The sequence below is a fragment of the Perognathus longimembris genome, chromosome 5 (genome assembly GCF_023159225.1).
Source record: "Perognathus longimembris pacificus isolate PPM17 chromosome 5, ASM2315922v1, whole genome shotgun sequence".
Classification (NCBI taxonomy): Eukaryota; Metazoa; Chordata; class Mammalia; order Rodentia; family Heteromyidae; genus Perognathus; species Perognathus longimembris.
The window spans coordinates 41,401,359-41,422,952 of NC_063165.1; the positions used below are offsets into that span (position 1 = coordinate 41,401,359).

Below are 21,594 nucleotides of genomic sequence, written 5' to 3' on the forward strand. Positions count from 1 at the left end.
CCTAGCGCCTAGTGATGACGCAGTACTTCCTCATTGGTCCCGTCCCAGAGGCGGTGGTTTAGCTGGCCGAGGATTCCGCTAACCTGACACGTGTTAGTCAACTGTGAGGGGGAGTTGTAAGATTGGGAAAAGCAAAACGAGCCTGAAAGTTTACAGGTATGTTCCCTTCTTCCCCCCACCCCCACCCCCGTGCTGGTGTGGGGCTGCTAGGGATGGGTGAATGGCATCTCACCCGCTGCTCGGGATTGTGTTGCACTGATTGCAATTTTTCACTCTCTTCATGTCTCTTCTTGCCTTTGGTGGGTTTCCTGGTGTGTGAGTCCAGTTTCTCCCGCATCGTGTGAGCGTTGGCGGCATTTCTGAGTGCAGAGTTTTCCTGAGCTACCCAGGGTACTGGAGAAGACGAGCCCATCTCGAATCTCTGCGAGGGGCTCTTTTAAATGAGACTTGGCTTTCCCAGTTACAAAGATTAATGAAAAATTATCTATGTTCCACGTAGGTATCATGTGGAAATAAGTTGGAGTATTATTCAACCTTGGAGATAATATCTGCTTATCATGTTATATATACCCTTTAATGTATATCCCTATACTTCGATACTTCATAGTGTTTTATTTGATGGTAGGATTTGGACTCAGGGTCCCATGCCCTTGCTAGCTATGCCCCCCACCTTTTTTTTTTTTTTTTTTTTACTTTTTTTTTTGCAGAGGGGAGATGGGGAGTGGGGGACACAATACTAGGATTTGAAGTCAGGGCCTTTTTCTTGCTTAGCTGCCACTCTACCTCTTGAGCCATGTCTACAGACTTTTGATTATTTTGGAGATGGAGCCTTGCAACTTTTCTGACAGGCTTTGTACGAGTGTTCTGCAGATCCTAACCACCTGAGTAGCTAGGTTTATAGGCATGAGCTTTAGTTATCTTTCTGGTAAGCTCTCAGATTTTGCTGGGGGGTGGGGTGGGGAAGAGTCACTGTGATTATCCTACTTATGCCTCCTTGGAAGCTGGGATCATAGGCTTATACCACCATGCTCAAATTAAATGGGGGTCTTGCCAACTGCTCTTATGATCCTCCTTATCTCCACCTCCTAAAAAGCTGAGAATACAGGCATCAACTACCATAATCAGCCCCTATATTTATCTATTTTAATATGTACCAGAATACTGTTTTAGGGTCTTTTTGTTTGTTTTGTTTTTTGCCAGTTCCAGGGCTTAATCTCAGTGCCTGAACCTTCACTCCCTTTTCCTGACACCTGATGCTTTACCACCTGAACTGTGTGCCTCTATCCTATCATTTTATTGGTTAATTGGAAATTGAGTCTCATGGACCTTTTTTCCTGAGTTAACTTTGAACTGGTATCCTCTGTGTCTCAATCTCCTGACTGACTACTATTATAGATATAAGCCACCTGTGCTCAGCAGAGTCTGTCATTAGGAAAAATGCAAGGTTTCTTTGCATTTTCTCAAACTGGAGAAACAGAAAAAAAAAGATTCAAATCAGTAATCAGTGTCGTGTAAACTCACTGTGACCCTTCTTTTTATACTTTGTCGAAGTTTAGAGTGACTGGCTTCTTGGCATTCCTTTCTTGATTAGTCTTCCCATTACCATCCTTCCATGTACTTCATTTTTATAAGCTCAGACAAAAATTCCATGACTAAATTTTACCCCTTTCTTGTCAGGACCTGGACGATTCCCTAAGGATGAAGCTGAATCTTACCAAGGTTGTTAATGGCTGTCGTCTAGGGAACATAAAAAACCTGGGCAAAGCAGGCAACTGCAGCATTGACATTCCAGGCTGCCTTCTGTATACCAGGACTGGCTCTGCCCCACACCTGACACATCATACACTGAAGAATATCCATGGGGTTCCAGCTATGGCTCAGCTCACGCTGTCCTCTCTGTAAGTGTGGAGCCCTGTATGCAAGTGCTGATGCTGGCAGCAGCTTAATTACATTAATTGGGTACAACAATGAGAAAGAGCTCTTTGTTCACAATTTGTTGATTTCAGGAGAAAATCAGATTAGATATTGCATGTTGTTTGGCTTTTACCTAGAACCACAGGTCAGACCTATATGTTAGTGTTACTTTATTCTTCTTCCCTGGTTGTGACTGTTCTCAGAGAGGCAGAGGGGCAGGAAAAAATGCTTTGTAAGGACTTTCCTTATGTACCAGCCCCAAGCTTTCTTTTTTTTTTTTTTTTTGCCTCTGCAGTTATTAGTATTGCTCTCCAGAAATAGAATGAGTAGTGTGAAGTCATTTGTGTAATACATAACTGACTTTATATGAATTGAAGAGTCTGCTGTATGATCAAATTACTCTACTGGGTTCATTACTGGTTTTTTTTTTTTTTTTTTTTTTTGCCAGTCCTGGGCCTTGGACTCAGGGCCTGAGCACTGTCCCTGGCTTCTTTTTGCTCAAGGCTAGTATTCTGCCACTTGAGCCACAGTGCCACTTCTGGCTGTTTTCTATATATGTGGTGCTTGGGAATCGAACCCAGGGCTTCATATATGCGAGGCAAGCACTCTTGCCACTAGGCCATATTCCCAGCCCTCATTACTGGTTTTTAAAGGGGTAAGAGAAGAAAGAGAATCCCAGTGTTTCAAAGCAGTAGATGTTTGTTATATTCTCTTCTTAAAGAAGTTCCTTTTGCAAATAAAAGATTTGAGTTTTTACTAACTTAGCCTAGTTCATTGGGACTCTTAGATAATGTAATTTATTGGTCAAATCTACAGTTACTATTTTGTAGCGTATTTGGGTGAATAGCAGAGGGCTTTAGATGTTTTTCATTGTATCTAAAGAAAGGTTTGTTGTTATGCTATGTATTTTCCTGTTTTCACTTACAGAGCAGAGCATCATGAAGTCTTGGCAGAATATAAGAAAGGAGTTGGAAACTTTATAGGTAAAAGTTACTTGTTTGTACCTTATGATGTGCTAATATAGAGTTTAAGGATGCTGCTGATTTATCAATATTGCACATTTATTTATTTGGTATTATAATGAACATCTTTTCACATCTAAGAACCAGACATTGGGAGTTCAAAGTTGAATAGTAAACAATTGCAGCTCTTGTGGATCTGGAGTCCAGCTGGGATAAAGACAGGCAATCTAGTGAGAATATGGAGATTGCTTTGTGGGATTAGAGACGTGTATGTGAATGTGAATCACGGCATGGAGAGGAGCACCTCCCTGGGGACATGTGGGAGGTGGATTTATGATCATGTTAGCTGGGTCATGGGAGAACAGGTGTTGACCAGGTCAAGAGTAGGAACAGAGTATTGGTAGACAGATGTGAGTCAGATACTCCAGGCAATCATAAAGAAGGTTTTATATGCAGCCATTTTGATATGTTTTATCTTTTGTTCTAGAAGTAGGTTGTGTATGCTAATGTATGTGCCATTTCTTTCAAGGGAAAGCGTAGTCATGGCTAGAGAACCAGTTCATCGGTGGGCCACTGTCTCCAGAGCTTTACTGTGATATCTAGATCTCACTCAAGTGAATGGAGATCCTGTTTCCTTGGTTAGTCAGCCTTGTGCTTCTGGAGGAAACCACATGATGACTTGTTAGTTCAACAGGAATTTACATTTTGTCTTTCTTGATCTGAGGCCAGATTAAATCACAAGCTTTCGCATATACAAGCATATAAGTAAGTGAACATAGCTAAGAGAGGCTTTTAAGAGATAATTGTCATAATTGAGATGGTGAAAAATAAGGTGGAGAACTGTGGAGGTTTTTAACTTTTTTTTTTTTAACTACAAAATGTGGACTACCATAAGACATTTAAGCCCTATGGTTTGCTAATCATTTCTTGGGATTTTTTTTTTTAAAGCAGTTGTCTCTTTCACTAAGGGACCTAAGAAACTATCACTTTGAGTAAACAAAACATACTGAGAATGAGACCCATTTACAGTACTCTACAGTTTCCCAATAATTCTGCTCCTAGGGACACAGGAATATTATTAATGAGATTTATTGTTACTGGAGTTACTTTGTTGATGCTATCATTTCATCTCTACTAATTAGCACTTTTTGAATGACTTCTAGAATAAGCATGATTGGTAATAAATTTTGAGCCAGTCTGGGTAGCCTGTCTGTAATTGCAACCCCAATATAAGTCAGTTAAATGAAGTAAAATCAATGCGTTGCTAAATACTTCCATCGTATCTCCCTTAAAATTACCTTTCCTTAGTAGCACTCACTACATCACAAATGAACCTTTGCATTTAAACCTTTTAGATTAATACATTTTTTCATAATCTTTTGTCCTTTTTGATTGACCTATATATCCAGAATCAGGTAGCGGCTACTTACTGTGAATCTAGAGTGCCTTTTTTTCCCATGTAGACACTATAAAGCTGTTCCCTGTTACAACACAATGTAATTGTTGATGGAAGCACTTTCAAGATCTCCTTTGTGTTTATACAGGCATGCCAGAGTCACTTCTATACTGCTCTCTGCATGATCCAGTCAGCCCCTGCCCACCTGGTTATGTGACAAACAAGGTGTGTTCTAGTGTTCCAATAAGACCCTCCAAGTCTGCAGCTTCATCCTAGGAATTCAGCTTATTCTGTTCCTCAGATGCTGCATTTCCTCCATTTGGGATGATTTCTATATACCGTCTATTATTATTATTGGTTTAGTAGGGCGCTATGGGACAAGTAAGCTAAGATGAAGAATATGCCCTCAGCATTTTTATTATTGCAAAAACACTCGAAAATGGAGAAAGGTCAAGTACATGCCAAAAAAGAAATTGCTATGAGGGGGAGAAAGCAATTGTCTCTTGGTGCTGTGCTTTATTTGCAGTTTGAACAATTTCAAGACCTGTGGAGAAAGTTGCTGATGAGGGTTATCACATGTACAACTATATATAGTAGAACCTCAGGAGAATACTGCTTGCTGGGTAGAATAGAATTTGAGAAAACCTGTATCTGCAGCCAGAGGTTTTAGCTAGTAAAGGAAGATGTCCAAAAGATGTTGAATTTTTATCTGAGAGGTAGCCCTGTAGCTAATGTCCCTGGGGACGGCATCAGATAGGGTACGTATTGATGCTTGACAAGTGCAGTCACCTCTTCTGTGCTCAGTTTATTGATGCCAACAATATCTATTAATAATTACCTACATATGCTGTTTTCAGTTATTGTTCTGTTTTGAATCCCCAAAAAAGCATTTAGACTTCAGTTGTCTCCTCCATTTGAAAGGGAGAAAAGATTCATTTCATTTAAACAGTATTCTTATGCTTTTACAGACCAGGGAGACTGTATGTTTCCCTTCCCTCTATGTATTTAGTGATTTCTTCTAAAACAGAGATGGTATAGAGGAAGAGATCCAGTAGTAAGAATGGACATCCTTATGAGCTTCAGATCAATGTCTTTGCCCATAGTTTTGTACCTACTTCAACTTATCACTTATTAAATGCCAACATATGGCGCAGTAGCTTGCTTTTAGTTTACAGACATTAATTGGGATGCTCTAGTTACATAAATATACCCATATATAATAAGTGCTATTTTTCCTATGAAAGTCAAAAATATAAACTACCTGGAGGTTAGCAAAGAGAACTATTGATTATATCCAGGAAAGTCTGGAGAAGATTTTAAACTTAGGATGCAGAGTATTTTGCCAAGCAAAGAGGGAATGAGTATTTCAATCAAAAATATGTTAAGATCAAAACCCAAAAAGAATCAAGAGTCTGGTTTATTCAGGAACATCAAACATGGAGCTGGAGATAGAGGAGGTGGATTGGGGAACAATGGAAGGTTGTGCTGAAAAATGTAATAGAGTCCTTTGGAGGCTGATTTGGAAGTTGACTAAATGATCATTGACACTGTGGACTCTAAGGCCCTTGAGTATTAGAAATACAGTCCAACTCTATTCACTATTTAGGACATTGAATTGATGCTATCTCTCCACTTACAAAAATTATTGCTTTATTATTGTATTCCTTTTTAAAAACTTTTGCATTTTACTCTTGCTGATTCCTCATCATCTCATGTCACGGCAGTCAGTGTCTGTCTGGGGTGTAGGAGGACGAGTGGAAATGACCGTTTCCAAGTTCATGGAAATTCAGCAGGCCCTTCAACCGGACTGGTTCCAGTGCCTCTCAGATGGAGAGGCATCTTGTGAAAAATCAACGTCCATAAAAAGGGCTAGAAAGGCTGTGGACCGGTCACTTTTATTTCTGGACAACTGCCTGCGGCTACAGGAAGAGTCAGAGGTGAGGCTGACGGCTGACCAAACACCCCCCCTACCCCCCAGCACCACCACTCCTTTCTTTGGAAAATCACCTCCCTTCCTCTTCATGATTTGCTTTTTCCGTGACTCCTCCTGCTTCTCTGCTCCTTACTTCGTGCTCCAGTTTCTCTTGCCTGCCCTAAGAATTGTTCTTCCCAAGGACCCTTAGACTCTCTTTTTATTATAATCTTTATGTAGCTTTGCCTTAGTTTTTAATTGATTGCTAAATAGTTCTCAAGAATACACACACACACACACACACACACACACACACACACAGTCATTATCATCCTACTTAACTGCTGGACTTTAGCTAGATTATATCACTGAACTCTTTGTCTTACCTCCTTAGATCTTTCTTCTTTTTGTTTTTCTTTTTTTTTTTGGCCTTGGACTCAGGGCCTGAGCACTGTCCCTGGCTTCTTCCCGCTCAAGGCTAGCACTCTGCCACCTGAGCCACAGCACTCCTTCTGGCCGTTTTCCATATATGTGGTGCTGGGGAATCGAACCGAGAGCTTCATGTGTAGGAGGCAAGCGCTCTTGCCACTAGGCCATATTCTCAGCCCTTCTTTTTGTTTTTCTGCACTTTAGATCAATTCATAGCATCAACCAAGTTCCTTGGCTGAAGAATTTGAGCTTTTCAAGATTCTTTGCTTAAGTACATTTAATAACCATTTGTCCTAAGAATGTCAAGAATCACTTTCTTCCATCCTTCGTAGTCCACCCTGAGCCATGATCTCATCATTAGTGGATTAATCTTTGCTACCTTTGAATTGATCTCCATTCCTATTTCTGTCCATCTTCAGACCTGTTTTCCAAGAGATTGTTGTAGAGCACAGTCAGCCTGTTACCACTTTTCTGAAAGAAGTTAATAACTGCCCACTTTAACTCTTAACATAACACATACATGCTTAGTGGGACCTAGATCCAGCAATTGCTTCAGCTCATTGTGGGTTACTTTTTCCTATGGCCTACACTCTGGCCTTTCTGAATCATCTGCAGTTTCTGCGGCCTTAGCCTATTCTATTCTAAGGCATCTCTACATAGGCATTCCTCACAACTATTTCTCTTCTTGTCTCCACCCATCTTCCTTTCATTAGGTTCATTTAATTCATTTTTCAAAGTATGTAACGGGTCCCTGACACTTCTAGGAAGTTCTGTACATCTTTTCTTATCTCTTTAATTTGTGTAGAGCTATGCTGTAACCCCAGTAATATTGGATTCCAGTCATTTCTTTAGGTATTTGTCTGTTAAAATGTGGTCTCCCTAAACTCAGTTTCTTCATAATATCTGTATTTTATCATGTAGCAGAAGGCTTGACACATAAGTCCTCAGTGAATAACTATAGCAGTAAATAAGGAGCCTCCAAACAGAGTAAATGAAGTTGGGAAAGGATGCATTTACTGGGAGACAGCAGAAGAGGTGAGGGAGTAAAACAGGGATGAGAAGAGAAGATTTCAGTATTTGAGATTGTTTATGTGAACATTCCTGAGCAGTGATGACCAGATCCCTAGCAGTGATCCTGTGCTTTGATCATTGGCAAAGCAAAAAGCATAATTTGACTGGTAAAATTAGTGTCCAAGAAATACCTAAAGGAAAGTTGTTATTCTAAAAAGAACTCAGTTATGTGTAATAGAATTCTAGCTTGAGGTCATGGCTGTGGGCCTGGGTAGTAAGTTGCTTTGAGTCAGTAATTATCTTTGTAGTACTTGTAACATTTGGATGAATAGAAATCAGTATAGGGGATGTGACAAAGATGATTATTAGAAAAGCCACAGAGCTTAAGTTCCTATTTCTATTGGCATCAACCTTACTCTTTCATATTACTTCTGTGTATTATCCAAATTTTAGGATTCTTTTCTATATTGGTTATACTTACATTATTGTCTTGCTATGAGCAGTACTAGTATCCTCTTTATTCTTCATTGTTCCATTTTAGACAGTAGTGCATATGATCATACACCTTATATTCATGGAAGGGAGTTTCCCAAATAGGACTATGTTGATCATGAGTAAATACTTGCTTTAAATACCTGCATACATCTTTTCCTTTTGCTGCAAAGGACCTGGATTTTTTTTTTTTTAATTGAATACAGTTCAGTATTCAAGCTCCCCAAGGTTCTGGGTTTGGCATTCATTTTTTTGTCTATATATTTCCTAGGTCAGGAATGGCAAATGGGTTGCTCCAAGGTTTTTGGAGCCATACCTGGTGCCTAAGAAAGAGAGTTATCTGATAACCACGTTTGCTGTGGAAGCAGGAAATGGAAGTGGTGGCATCCTGCCAAGTGAGCACCTACCCTTCTACCCCGCACAGTCTGTGTAACACATTCATCACTTAAGTTTCATCTGTTCAGTGGTTGAGTTAAATTAGCCATTTGTACATCCACTGATACCTCAGTGCATTATGCACCCAACAGAATAATCTTGCCTTATTGCCACTGTTCTTCTAGGATTATTTTATCTTTATTCTTATCACTGTCTCCTGAGCTTCTAAAACAGGAACGGGAAATCATCCTAGAATTCATCTTTCTCCCCGAGTAAACTAACAGTCAAGTTGTGTTGCTTCTCTATCCTGATCAGGTCATCTCATCTTTCACTTGGATTGGTAAAGTTCTTTCTCACCCCATCCTTAACCCTACTAACCTTTAATTCATCTACACCACAGTCAGAATGTATTTTCTAGTGGAATAGTCTGATTCTGTCCCTCCTGTGCAAATTAAGTTGCAAAACTCCCTTTGCAAATAAAAATTAAAAAAAAAACAAGTCAGTTTGCATAGTGTTGCAGATTTCTTCTCCCTGTTTCCCCAGAGAGCCACTTTTGATTGGTTCCTGTCTTTGTAAACCTTATTTTATGTAGTTCCTTACATCTAATTAATACATAGATATATGCATGCCCATAATTCATGAAACTGTTCATATGTTCAGCAGTTTGCTTGTTTTTTTTTTTTGTTAACAATGTCCTGAAAGTTCTTCTGTCAATGCATATATTAGTTTATCGGCTGCATCCTAGTTACAACAGCTACATAGAGAACCATACTATGAATGTATCATAATTTATGCAAGTCTTTATTGATAGCTGATTGTTTCTGGTTTTCATTATTCTCAATACTTTTGTAAATATATCTTGAGGCATATGAAAGAATATGTTTATAAGAGGGATTGTTAGAAGTGGAATTGTAAAACTCAAAGATAACAGCATTGAGATTTTGATATTATCTGCTTGCCCTTCTGAAAAGCTGAACTAGTTTTTACTCTTTCTGGTTATCAGGGTATATATTGGCCATTTCCCTTATTCTTTCCCTTAGACTCTGTTGTCTATATTTAAGTTTTATGTTACTGCAATGGGCAAAAATGACATCTCATTGTTTCTAGTTAGCTCTATGTATGTAGAGCATTCATGTTTATTTTTCTGAATTTTATTTTCACATAGAAGTTCTATGGGGCTATTGTTTCCTTAGAGAATTTGTTGAACTCTCTGTGGTATAGATATTTTCCTATTCCTCTAAAGCGTAAGTTCTTTGCATTCACTATTGTATGTTTGGCTAGACAGGTTTTATTGTTTTTACATATAAATATTCCAGTCATTTCCTGGAGGCTTTAGCTTAGTCAGAAAAGACTTCTTAACCCCCAAGATGATAAAAAAAAATATTCAGTCCATTTTTCTAAAACTTGTGCTTTTCTCTCTTTATCTCTATAGTTAGATAGATAGATACATATATATAGTGCTAGTACTAGAGCTTGAATTTAGGCCCAGTGTGCTCTCCCTTAGCTTTTTCAGTCAAGGCTGGAACTCTACCATCTGTGTCACAGCTTCACTTTTTGTTTTTTGGTGGTTAGCTGGAGGTAAGAGTCCCATGGAATTTCCTGTTCTGGCTGACTTGGAACTGGCTTTGAACTGCAACTCTCAGATTGCAGCCTCTTGAGCTAGGATTACAAGTGTGAGCCACTGGTGCCTAGTAAATACTTGGTACCTGATTTTTTAGCTTAGCTATTTCTTCCATTGAATTTGCTTCTAAGGAAGGAGTACAGTAGTTGTCGTTGTATAATATTCTTTCCCAAATGGAAAAACGTTTCGTAAGTTCCTAAAGTTATCTCTGGCTGAAAGATTAGCTGGTAGCTGAAAATGGCTCTCAATAGTCATCTAAAAAGACTGATGCACTTCCTTTGTCCCTTTTTTGTTCTTCCACAGAGTACATTAATGTAATCTAATATAGAATATGTCAACACAGGTTGATTGCCTCTACTTTTTCTACTTGTTTGGTGGTTTCCCACTGTGTTCCTTGGAACCATAAAAGTTCTTGAGAACATTACTCCCCGCATGTGTTTATTCTTCAGGAACTTCATTGAGTTCTTTTCTAGCTGTTGGAATTCCATGTAAAGTTCTTAGAAACAAAGATCTTTGATACTTAAGATGGTTTAAGAACATTTCACTCCTTTTATTTTTACCTCAGGTCCTTCAGAAAAGTGTGATCATTGGAGTGATTGAAGGAGGAGATGTGATGGAGGAGAGGCTGAGGTCGGCACGAGAGACAGCCAAGAGGCCTGTAGGAGGTTTTCTTTTAGATGGCTTTCAAGGGAATCTAATGACCCTGGAGACCAGACTACACATGCTGTCATCTGTCACTGCGGAGCTACCAGAGGACAAACCCAGGCTAGTGTTCAGTTAGGATTCAGGGCAGCTTCATAGGCCACAGGGTGGGAGAGCTGGCTGGCTGACTATAGGATGAGAGGTGAAACAGAAACATGTGTTCTCATGTTCTGATTATGTCCTTTCTGTCTGTCAACAGACTATGAAGGAAATTTCTTTAAACAATTATTTTAAAGATGATATATAGAAGGGCTGCAGTTACACAAGTCAGTTAATGAGTGCATTTCTTTTTGAACAGTGTTGCCTCTTTTCTCCCAGGTTGTTTTTTGTTGTTTTTTTTTAATCAAGGCTGCACTGTCCCTATTTCAGAATTTGGAGCTGAGAGTAATGCCATGTGAATGATTCTCGTAAATGGTGACAAATGTTAAACTATTTCCTCTCATTGTGTCATATATATATATATAATGTATATGTGTACACACACACACACATAAACACTGTATCAAAGGACAGAAAATACCAATGGGAATTCTCATTCTACTCTGGGATTGGTTTATGTGTTTCCATAATTTGAAGGATTTACTATATTGGTGAAAGAGGATGATTTGTGAGCTTTAAAGCTATAAATTCTAACATTTCAGAGCTGTTGATTTGTATTAGACCACCTAAATTTTTCTAGTGTTAGGTTTAAGAAACAAAAAGCAAGAAAACAGGGGCTGGGGATATAGCCTAGTGGCAAGAGTGCCTGCCTCGGATACACGAGGCCCTAGGTTCGATTCCCTAGCACCACATATACAGAAAACGGCCAGAAGCGGCGCTGTGGCTCAAGTGGCAGAGTGCTAGCCTTGAGCGGGAAGAAGCCAGGGACAGTGCTCAGGCCCTGAGTCCAAGGCCCAGGACTGGCCAAAAAAAAAAAAAAAAGCAAGAAAACAATAGGTGAACCTGGAGGTCATGATGTTAAGTGAAATCAGTGAAGCACAGAAAGATCAATATTGCATGATCCCTGAAATGTTGATCTCATAAAAGTAGAGAATAGAATGATGGCTATTGGAGGCTGGGAAAGTTGTTAGAAAAGAAATAATTAGGAAGTTAGTCCCAAGGACATGTAATTTCAGTTAGATAGGAGGCATTTCTGGACATCTATTGTGCAGTCTTCTGACCACAGTTAATGATGTTATACTCTTGAAAAAGGCAATGAATGATTTGTGTTCTCTCCATAAAAATGATAATAATGTGAGGTAATGAATTTGTTAATTGGCTAAATTTAACCATTTCACATTTTATACATTGTTCAAATACACAATGTATACATACTTCAAAATAGGTTGTACTTAAGGCTCTACCACTTGAGTAACAGCTCTACTTCCTGCTTTTGGTGGTTTATTGGAGATAAGAGTCTCATATACCTTAGCTGGCTTCAAACCTCACATCTCAGCCTCCCGAGTGGCTAGGATTACAAATGTGAGCTACTGGTACCCAGCTACTTATCATTTCTTTAGAAAAGTTATTCTGTAGTATTTTTGTTTTTTGAGACAGGATCTCAATGTGTAGACCAGACTTGCCTCAAACTTGTGATCCTCTTTCCTCAGCCTTCCAAGTACTGAGATTACAGATCTGTACCATTCTTTGATAGTCTTTCATTCCACTTAGTGTTGAATAAAAGGTTTAGGATTCGTGGATTTTTTTCCCCCCTTGCAGATAAAGTAAGACATTTGATTATGGGGTACTACTGCTTTGTACTCCTTGTGGGCTGTAGGGCAGTATATAGTATATGTAATCTCAGAAACATCTGAGTGGATTATAACACACAGTGTTACATACACTTGTGAAACAACTTCCTCTAACCCCAGATCAGGGTATTTCTACCATCCCAATCAACCTCTCTCTTCCCTCAATTTTAATTTTGTTCTGTTTTGCTCATTGCTTTCCCTCCTGTGCTCATTCCACTCTGGTGTAGAGAACAGCTCAGCACAAGCTTTCTAGACATTTCTGGACTTTTTTTGCACTAAGTGTTCACAGATGTCTGTTACTGAATTTGAAAGCTGGGGTTGTTTTTCTCTCTGTAAGTGTATAGAAATGCCAGCTTCAGTTGGAGATGAATCCTAAAACATTATAGGACTTGAAACTAGTCAGGAGAACTGGCATATATTTATGAGTTCTAATTTAATATAAGCTTTTATTTTTGTAACTTATTTTAGAAATTAGGAAGTACTTAAGTTTTCTTCCAGATCATGAAAAGGGACTATGGGTAGAAAACAAACATGAAAACTAGTTCCAGCCAAGTAGCTGGCCTTGATCATATACATTCCCACATCTTGTTTTATCTGCAAAACTTGGTTGAGAGCTTTTCTTCATCAACTGAACTCTATAATGTGAGCACAGGAATTAAAGATTTTGCTTTAGAAATTTTTTATTAAAAATACATACATATATGTATGTGTATATATATTATATATATATGTATACATTTTTTTTAAAATTCACCAGGCTGGGGCTGGGAATATGGCCTAGTAGTAAAGTGCTTGTCTCATATACATGAAGCTCTGGGTTTGATTCCTCAGCACCACATATATAGAAAAAGCTGGAAGTAGCGCTGTGGCTCAAGTGGCAGAGTGCTAGCCTTGAGCAAAAAGAAGCCAGGGACAGTGCTCAGGCCCTGAGTTCAAGCCCCAGGACTGGCAGAAAACAAAACCAAACAAAAAAAATTACCAGGCTGCTTGGTCAAAACAACATGTCATATATCTTTGAATAAAACAGACTTATGATGTAGAGATTAGGCTAAAATTGGAAGGGTTTTTGGAAAGGATTAGTTAGAATGAGAAGTAAACTTAACCCTGTTGAGTTTCTTCTGGAGTCCGTAACTATACTATGTGCTTTCTCAAATATCAGTGCTCCATGAGCCAGGAGTGGTAGCATATACCTATAATTCCAGTTTCTCAGAGGTGGGAGCATAAGGATTGCCAAGTTAGAGGCTAACAGAAAGCTAGTGAGACCCTGTCTCAAAAGTGAAATAAAAACAGGGCTGGAAGCATTGTTTGAGTGGTAGAACACTTTGCTTAGCAGACATGCCTGGTTCAATCCCTACTATAACAATCTTATTTCTTCCTTTCCCTACCAATGGTTCTGGGGAGATATACATTACTGATCTTGTTTTTAAAATGAGAAAAACTATGCCTGATCAAAAAGACATTTGTACTTCCATGTTTATCACTGCACAATTCACAATAGCCAAAATATGGAAACAACCCAGATGCCCCTCCACAAATGAATGGATCTAAAAAATATGGTACCTCTACACAATGGAATACTACATAGCGATTAGGAATGGTGAAATATTGTTATTCGCAGGGAAATGGTCAGAACTTGAACAAATAATGTTGAGTGAGACAAGCCTAGAACACAGAAAACAAAGGGGCATGATCTCCCTGATATATGACTGTTAAGAAGGGGTGACAGAGAGACAGTAGAGACCAGGTCTGTGAAACCAAAAACTGCCTGTCAAATGGTATTTCTCACAGGACTGGGTCAGCGACCCAACATTATGTAACTAAAACCAAACAACTACTCAACATATAAAAGTCAAAAATTGACCTCTCAGTGGAATACAATAGCTCAAAAGCTATGTATGTACGTTCATATAAGACTACTGTCGACATATTGTCTAATATCGACATTACATTTAAAGCCCTAGGCGAATTTTCTTGGGCGTAGGCCACGTGGCTACTGTATATGTTCTTGGTACATTGTGTATTGTATATATGTCTACCTGACCCAGGGAAGGGAAAGAAAAACAGGGTGTAAGATATCACAAGAAATGTACACACGGCCCTACTATGTAACTGTACCCTTTTTGCACAACACCTTGTCAAAAAATTTGTGTTTAATTAATAAATAAATTACAAAAAAAAGAAACCTGCCTGAAGTGGCACAGCAATGAAACAAATTGTAGATCTGGGAATCAAGCTCTATTCCCTCATACCTTGTTATGGGCTGCTCGCTAACATTGATCAGTATTTTTTTTTTCCAGTCCTAGGGCTTTGTCTTAGATACGGCCTGAGCACTGTCCCTGAGCTTCTTTTGCTTAAGGCTCGTACTCTACCACTTGAGCCACAGCACTACTTCTGGCTTTTTTTCTGTTTATATGGTACTGAGGAATCTAACCCAAGGCTTCATGCATGCTAGGCAAGCACTCTACCACTAAGCCACATTCCCAGCCCTGGGTATTTTTCATTACTGTTGCTTCTAAATGCCCTGTTGATTAGAAAGGTTCTAATTTCATTGCTGGCATTGTCTCATGTTACTGTTCTTATTGTTATTTTTATAGGCTCATCTGTGGGGTTAGCCGGCCAGATGAGGTACTGGAGTGTATTGAAAGAGGAGTGGACTTATTTGAGAGTTTTTTCCCTTATCAAGTGACAGAGAGAGGGTGTGCCTTGACTTTCAGCTTTGATTACCAGCTGAATCCTGAGGAGACAAGTAGGTCTTTTGAAATTAACTTGTCTTATCCTTAAGTTGCTTCCATTTTGTACTAATTTTTGGCCTAAGTCACAAGAAAGAAATATGTCTTTTCTAAAACTTGATTATTTCTTATCTGTATTTCCTGGTATTTTGATACCCCAAATTAGGCACTTGATATTATATGTTTAGCCCATCAGTACTCCACCCGGTTTTGTAGTGAGGAAAAACAAGGCCTTGTCTGTTAACCTGAAAAAAGAATATTCAGAGTGAATTGAGATGAAATCCAAGAGAAAAAAACCTTTGAACTGCCTGGTAAAAGTTAATTTGTTTTTTCACAAAAGCATTCTTGTCTGCTTTTTGCAAACTCCACGCAATTAAATTATAGGGAGATTCACCATCTTCTGATCCTTGTGTTGCTTTTTGCTTTTCTTTTTTTTTTTTTTTTACACACTGAGATGTGAAAGCTACTTTGTTCTGCTAATGTTGCTTTGAAGCACTGCCATTTTCTTACATTGTTTAGTTATTCCTAAATCAAGACATGCAGTTTCAGATTCTGACACCCACTTGGCAGTGTGTGAATCCCTTGAAGAGTTCTTCAGTGGAATATGGCCTACCCAGTGGCCCTTCTGACTTTTCCTTTTCCTGCTTTTCATCGAACTCTTCCCTGCCCTGTTGCCAACCTTCAATTTAAGAAGTCCTGAGGCTTCCTGAAAGGTTTTTTTTTTTTATTCCCAAATGATTAAAATTTCATTCAGAAGATGTCATACTTTTACAAAGCAACCTAGCCATTAATCTAAGTTGGATTATTTCTGGAAACAAAATAAATCAGGCTGATCAAAGTTCTTATATTTAGGAGGTCAATTTTCCTGTCCTTTTAGACAGACCAGAACATAATGTATGTGGATAGGCATCCCATTAAAGCTTTATAAATTTTCATGACTTCATTTACAAACTAAATTATTTCCACCAGGACAGAGGTAACTTAGTCATTCAGTACCATGAATATGCAAAGCTCTAAAAAGAACCTGATACTGAGTTCTCTGGAATGAACAAGTTCCATCCTGGCTGGAAAAAGCCAACTTTCTTCATGATTAAGAAAACTAAAATAGCTTGAACATTTGAGTCAAAGTATTATTAATCATATTTGTGTATGTAATGTAAATAAAGGACCTTTGCCAATTATGTAAGTGAATTATTAAAGAAATTAATTACCAATGATTGCCCTAAATAGCAAATTTTCCAAGTTGTCAGAGTTTTCCGATCTCCCATTACCACACAAATTCATGGCACCAAATTATAATGTCTCTGTCTTCATTGCTCAGGTCTCTTCTTTTCTTCCTCTGACCTTGACAAAATTGTCTTTTGAGAACCATCTGTCTTATTTTTATTGGGCCAGAATACCTCTTCTCTGTTTGTTCCTATTCAGAGCAGGTGGCCTTTTATAGAGTAGCTGATATTTGCTGTTGCAGAAATATTTCTCCTTAAAACAAGAGTTCCAAGAACTCAGGTTCCCATTTCTGCATAATCTCACTTGGGGCCAGAGTCTCCACACAGAATCCCTAAATTAAAACCATGTTCTAATTCAATCTACTGGAAATATAGAGTTCTTCAAACCCCAGATTTACTTGCATGTACATTATCATGAGGAATAAGGATAACTCCCAACAATACTAGATTTAAAAACATCATTCTTTGATGGTAAGATTACATGTTATATAGCTGTAACCATAATTAGCTTAGATATTGCTAATATCTTAAGTTGTTTTGGCATTATAGATAATTAGGTCTGTTGATATCTAGAAGAATATTGCCTCTTTTCTTTCTTTCTTGTATGATTTTCTTAGGATAATTCTCAAGAGTAGAATTATAGTCAAAGGGCATGAAATAATAAAATAGAGTCAAAGTGGCCACTCCTTATCTGATCTTCATTCAGAGACTTTTTATTGTTTTTTCCTTCAGTATTACAACAAAATGGGATAAAAGAAGAAATAAAGTGCATGGATCAAGTAAAGAAAACTGAAACAACTGGTTACAACCAAGAAATGACATCATTTGAAATTAATCTGAAGGAAAAAAAGTAAGAACGTTTTTGAAGTTCAGATTTTGATTTCTGACTTCTTAATTTTAGTCTGTTTTTGAAAAGTTTATGTAACTGTTCCATTCTCAGTTTATGATTTCATAAAATATTTATAGTTCGATATTACTTAGGCCTGTTCATATTTGGTTCTAGAAATTTTTTTCCCTGCCTTTGAATTTGTGCATTTTGTTCTGTCAGAAAATGACGGCCAGCTATTCATTTTTTTTTTTTTTATGGCACTATGGCTTTAAACTCAGGGCCTTTAAATCTCTAGACAGTATTCTACCACTTCAGTCATACTCCCATCCATTTTTGCCTTTATTTGCTTAGTCCAATAGTTTCTTGCTTTTGCCAAGCTGGCTTCTGACCAAAATCCTCCTACCTATGCCGCCTGCACCCATGGCATCACTGGTGTGAACCACAGTGCCTAGCTTTTTTGCTGAGATGGGGTTTTGCAAACTTTGTTTAGGCCCCCTTCAACTGTGACTCTCCCAATCCTATTTTCCAAGTAGCTGGTATACAGATAGGTGCCATTGTAATATGGAGGTCAGATCTGGCCAGCAAAAGAGGGCAGAAGCTGACTCCATCTCCACTCTCCCCAGCCCCCCCTGCTCAGAGGCCCGGGAAGATGCCCTCTCCCTCCTGTAAACAATAGTGCCCCAAGACCACTGAATCAGCATGCCAATTCTTGATGGGCATGCCTGGATTCCTACAGGAAGGGAAGCCACAGGAAGCCCCAGGAAGCCCCATCCCCAGGTAATGGGATTCCTGAATCCCAAGAGACAGGGGCTGGCATATGGCCTATAGGTTACTGAACCTGTCTGTCAAGTGCTTGGAACTGGGAGCTCCCTGTGACCCAGCCCCCTGGCCTGACCCTATTTAGGGGCAGGCCAGCTTAGGCGCCATTATGCCGTGCCACATGTTTGAGTCTTGTGTCTGTTGTCCCCATGGTATCCTAGTTCAGCTCTCCATTGGAGCTGAATTGGTTTGTTAGAATCTTCTGGAAGTAAGTCTCTGTGCCACTGTCCTGTTCTATGTTATATGTTTTTCTGAAACCTGGGACCAGTCCATCCGGAACTTCCCCAATAAATTCATCTTTTTACTTGAGACTGTCTCTGAATGGTGGACTCTTGGAGGGCCCCCCCCCCAAGCCTCGGCCATTACACCATCATACCCAGCTTCCTTCTTATTACTGCAATAGCAGAGTAAAATAAAGACTTCATGATAAAGCACAACAAAAGTTGTAAATCAAAAGAAACTTCAGTAATCTTGATTATATGCCAGTCTTAAATCTTTCTTTAAAATTTTGTTTATTGTTGTTATTTAAGTCAAGTAAAGAGTACATTTCTTTTGGACAATGTTACTGCTTCTCTTGCTGTCTCCCAATTTTTCTCTCCCATTCCCACTGATAAGTATGAGCCACCAGTATCCAAGAAGTCATTTTTTAATAGCTGATGGAAGGCGGCACTAATACAGCATTGAATATGTGCCCACCAGTGTTGAAGCTCTTTTGCTATATTACCCATTGAATCCACACAATAACCCAGTGAGGTCAGCTCTTAGTAACTTTAGCTCATGGATGAGAAACTAAGACACTGAAGGTTGTTATGTGACTTGCTCACATGGATTCAGAGTTAGGGCTCAAATCCAAGGTGAGTGACTCCAGATCCCCACAGCAATCTTCCCCAGTAAAATAACCATAAAAATGGCTGTCTCTAAGAGTAGATACAGAAATTAAGACGAGTTAAAGTACCTTGTAGCCATCAACATCTATGGAACTAGAAGATTGACCCACTTCTGATATTAGTGAAAGAGAAGTGTTCTTTGTCAAAACAGCATTTCCTAACAGCATATTCCTTTGCACTGTGTCTAATAATGCAAGTGAGTAATAAGGTGAATTTCCTGATTCCTAGACTTGGGGATGCATTCATTAGAGGATAACTCCTGGGTCTCCTGACCTACTGTGTTCTTTGTTAACTTCTGTTCAAATTGCCATCTTTATTAGATGCCTAGCACTGAAACTTTGCCAGGGAAATTATTAACCACTAGTTAATAATATCCTGGCAAATTTATCAGTACAGTAGGTAGTCTAGGTGGTATATTTTGCATATCCTTTACTTTCTGGACTGCCATTATGGTTTCCTTTCTCAGGTATCAAGAAGACTTCAACTCAGTGGTAAGCGGGTGTTCTTGCTACTGCTGTAAGAATTACACTCGTGCATACATCCACCATCTGCTGGTGACCAATGAGCTCCTGGCGGGGGTCCTGCTTATGATGCACAACTTTGAACACTACTTTGGATTTTTCTGCTCTATCCGAGAAGCACTGAAAAGTGGTAGCCTGACACAGTTGAAAGAACTCATCTATAGGCAAGCATTATGAGATCTGGCAAATACACATCTGACCTCCCATGGGACTCATACCATTAACATCCAAAGAAGTGAAGAAGAAATGATGTTTGTCTTAAACATTTATACTTGGGAATAAAATAAGCTGGAAGGAAGAACATTTTCAAACTGCTGACATGAGGATGAAGAGAAGTTTTCTAAAGACTTAAATGGCCTACACTCGTCAAAACAAATTGAGTCATGGACCTTGAAATTTTCTAGGTGCTCTCGCCTAGTTCATAAAGATTCATTTCATCAAAGATAAAAGGTTTAGTTGTGAGGACACACCCTTGAAGGGGATGATGATGTTTTAATCAAGACCACTGAGATGATGAGTACACTGAGATGATCGTGACCAAAGGAGATGATCGTGCAGTAGTGTAGCCTTTGTAGACAACATTCCTACTGTCAGGAGAAGGTATCTGACTGACTTGCAAGTTTGCTTTGTTTTGATCTTCATACTCAGGAGGCTCTTTTGAATACTTTTGCTTTCCATGCTGCCCTGGGCAGGTCTGTCACTCAGAAAGGGCTTCTGTGACTGAGCCATACATACCCCTCCCTGGTATGTGGGGCCCAAAGATACTCCTATGATCTGGTAGCAGAGGTTACACTGCTTCACTTGGCTACTTGATCTATTTGTGACGTGTGGCTTCCTAGAGTAGTGTTGGGAACCAAGAGTTTGCCTTGCTGTTTTGTCTGGTTGTACAGATCCAGTGTAGTCTACTGTCCAGATTCATAAATACTGTAGTCTTAACCACATGATCACTGTGGCCTTGTTACTTGTGGAGATTAATTCACAAAGGGTTTTCCTGGATAGAGCTCTGAAAGAAATTAGATCACAGTCCTAGTCCGTTTTATCAACTACGATGCCTGGGTAAATCAAGTGACCTCTCCATTCCTGATTTCCTGAATGACAGTGTAGTTAGGATAAACTCAATCTCTACGATTCTGATAGGTGTTTGAGAATCAAAGTTTAGATTTGAATATCAGCCATACTTGTCATTCTTGTTTTTTAATACTGCTGGCCTGAATTAAAAAAAAAATTCAGTAATACTAGGAGACAAGAATCAGTAGATAGATCTGACTAAGCAGGTTAGCCTGTGGTTTTGGAAATGGTTAGTAAAGTGGCATCAGAAGACCCCACAGCTAGGGGCATCCTTCTGCGGTCCACTCTGACTTTATGATTTTTGTTACAGTATTTTCTTGATGTTATGATGGGGAATTGCTATTTTCTTTGTGCTTTCTATATTTGTCAGTTTTTACAAGGAACACGTGTCTATTTATATAGTTTTTAGTTAAAATAAAAGCAAAAAACAGAAGATAACTTTTTTACAAAGATAGGAAATACATTTCTTTCATACTGCTTTCTATTTTGCTGTTTTTCAAATTTTAGTGGGTGTTATTGAACATTGTTTCTAGTTATTATGTGAAAAACTATGTTGTCAGTTGCATAACTTCTGCATGAGTGGCAAAGGAGTAGAAGGTAGAATTTCTTTTCTCAAGGATCTGACTGTCTTGAAATGTACTATTTTTTGTACTTGTTCATATGCTACTATTCTTCATTGCCAGTATTGTACTTGCTCATATGTTACTATTCTTCATTGCCAGTACATTGTTGTGGAAGTACTAGTCAATATCTATGAATTCCTATAAAATTTATCTTTTATTTATGTCCAAGGCACTGAAGATTCTGTTCAACATTCTTCAGTTTCCTCCATCTTTTTCTTATTAGCACATTTGAAAAAAAATTTCTTTCTCTTAACATAGTAAATCTGTTAAAGGCAATAGTCAATAAACATTTTAAATTGAAAAACTCATGGTGTCTTGCTTTCTGCAAATGGCAATGGGTCTGTTAAA

At 38.7% G+C, this 21,594-nt stretch overlaps 1 protein-coding gene across 1 annotated transcript; it reads left to right on the forward strand.

Annotated features, from left to right (window-relative positions):
* Nucleotides 1–47: 47 nt before the first annotated feature.
* Qtrt2 (queuine tRNA-ribosyltransferase accessory subunit 2) lies at nucleotides 48–19,853 on the forward strand. The gene is made up of 9 exons (XM_048346647.1): nucleotides 48–156; nucleotides 1,678–1,898; nucleotides 2,842–2,897; nucleotides 4,421–4,497; nucleotides 5,997–6,209; nucleotides 10,678–10,877; nucleotides 15,139–15,290; nucleotides 17,232–17,349; nucleotides 19,501–19,853. The coding sequence occupies exons 2-9, from the start codon at nucleotides 1,699–1,701 to the stop codon at nucleotides 19,730–19,732; spliced, it is 1,248 nt and encodes a 415-aa protein (XP_048202604.1). The 5' UTR covers nucleotides 48–156; nucleotides 1,678–1,698; the 3' UTR covers nucleotides 19,733–19,853.
* Nucleotides 19,854–21,594: the final 1,741 nt, after the last annotated feature.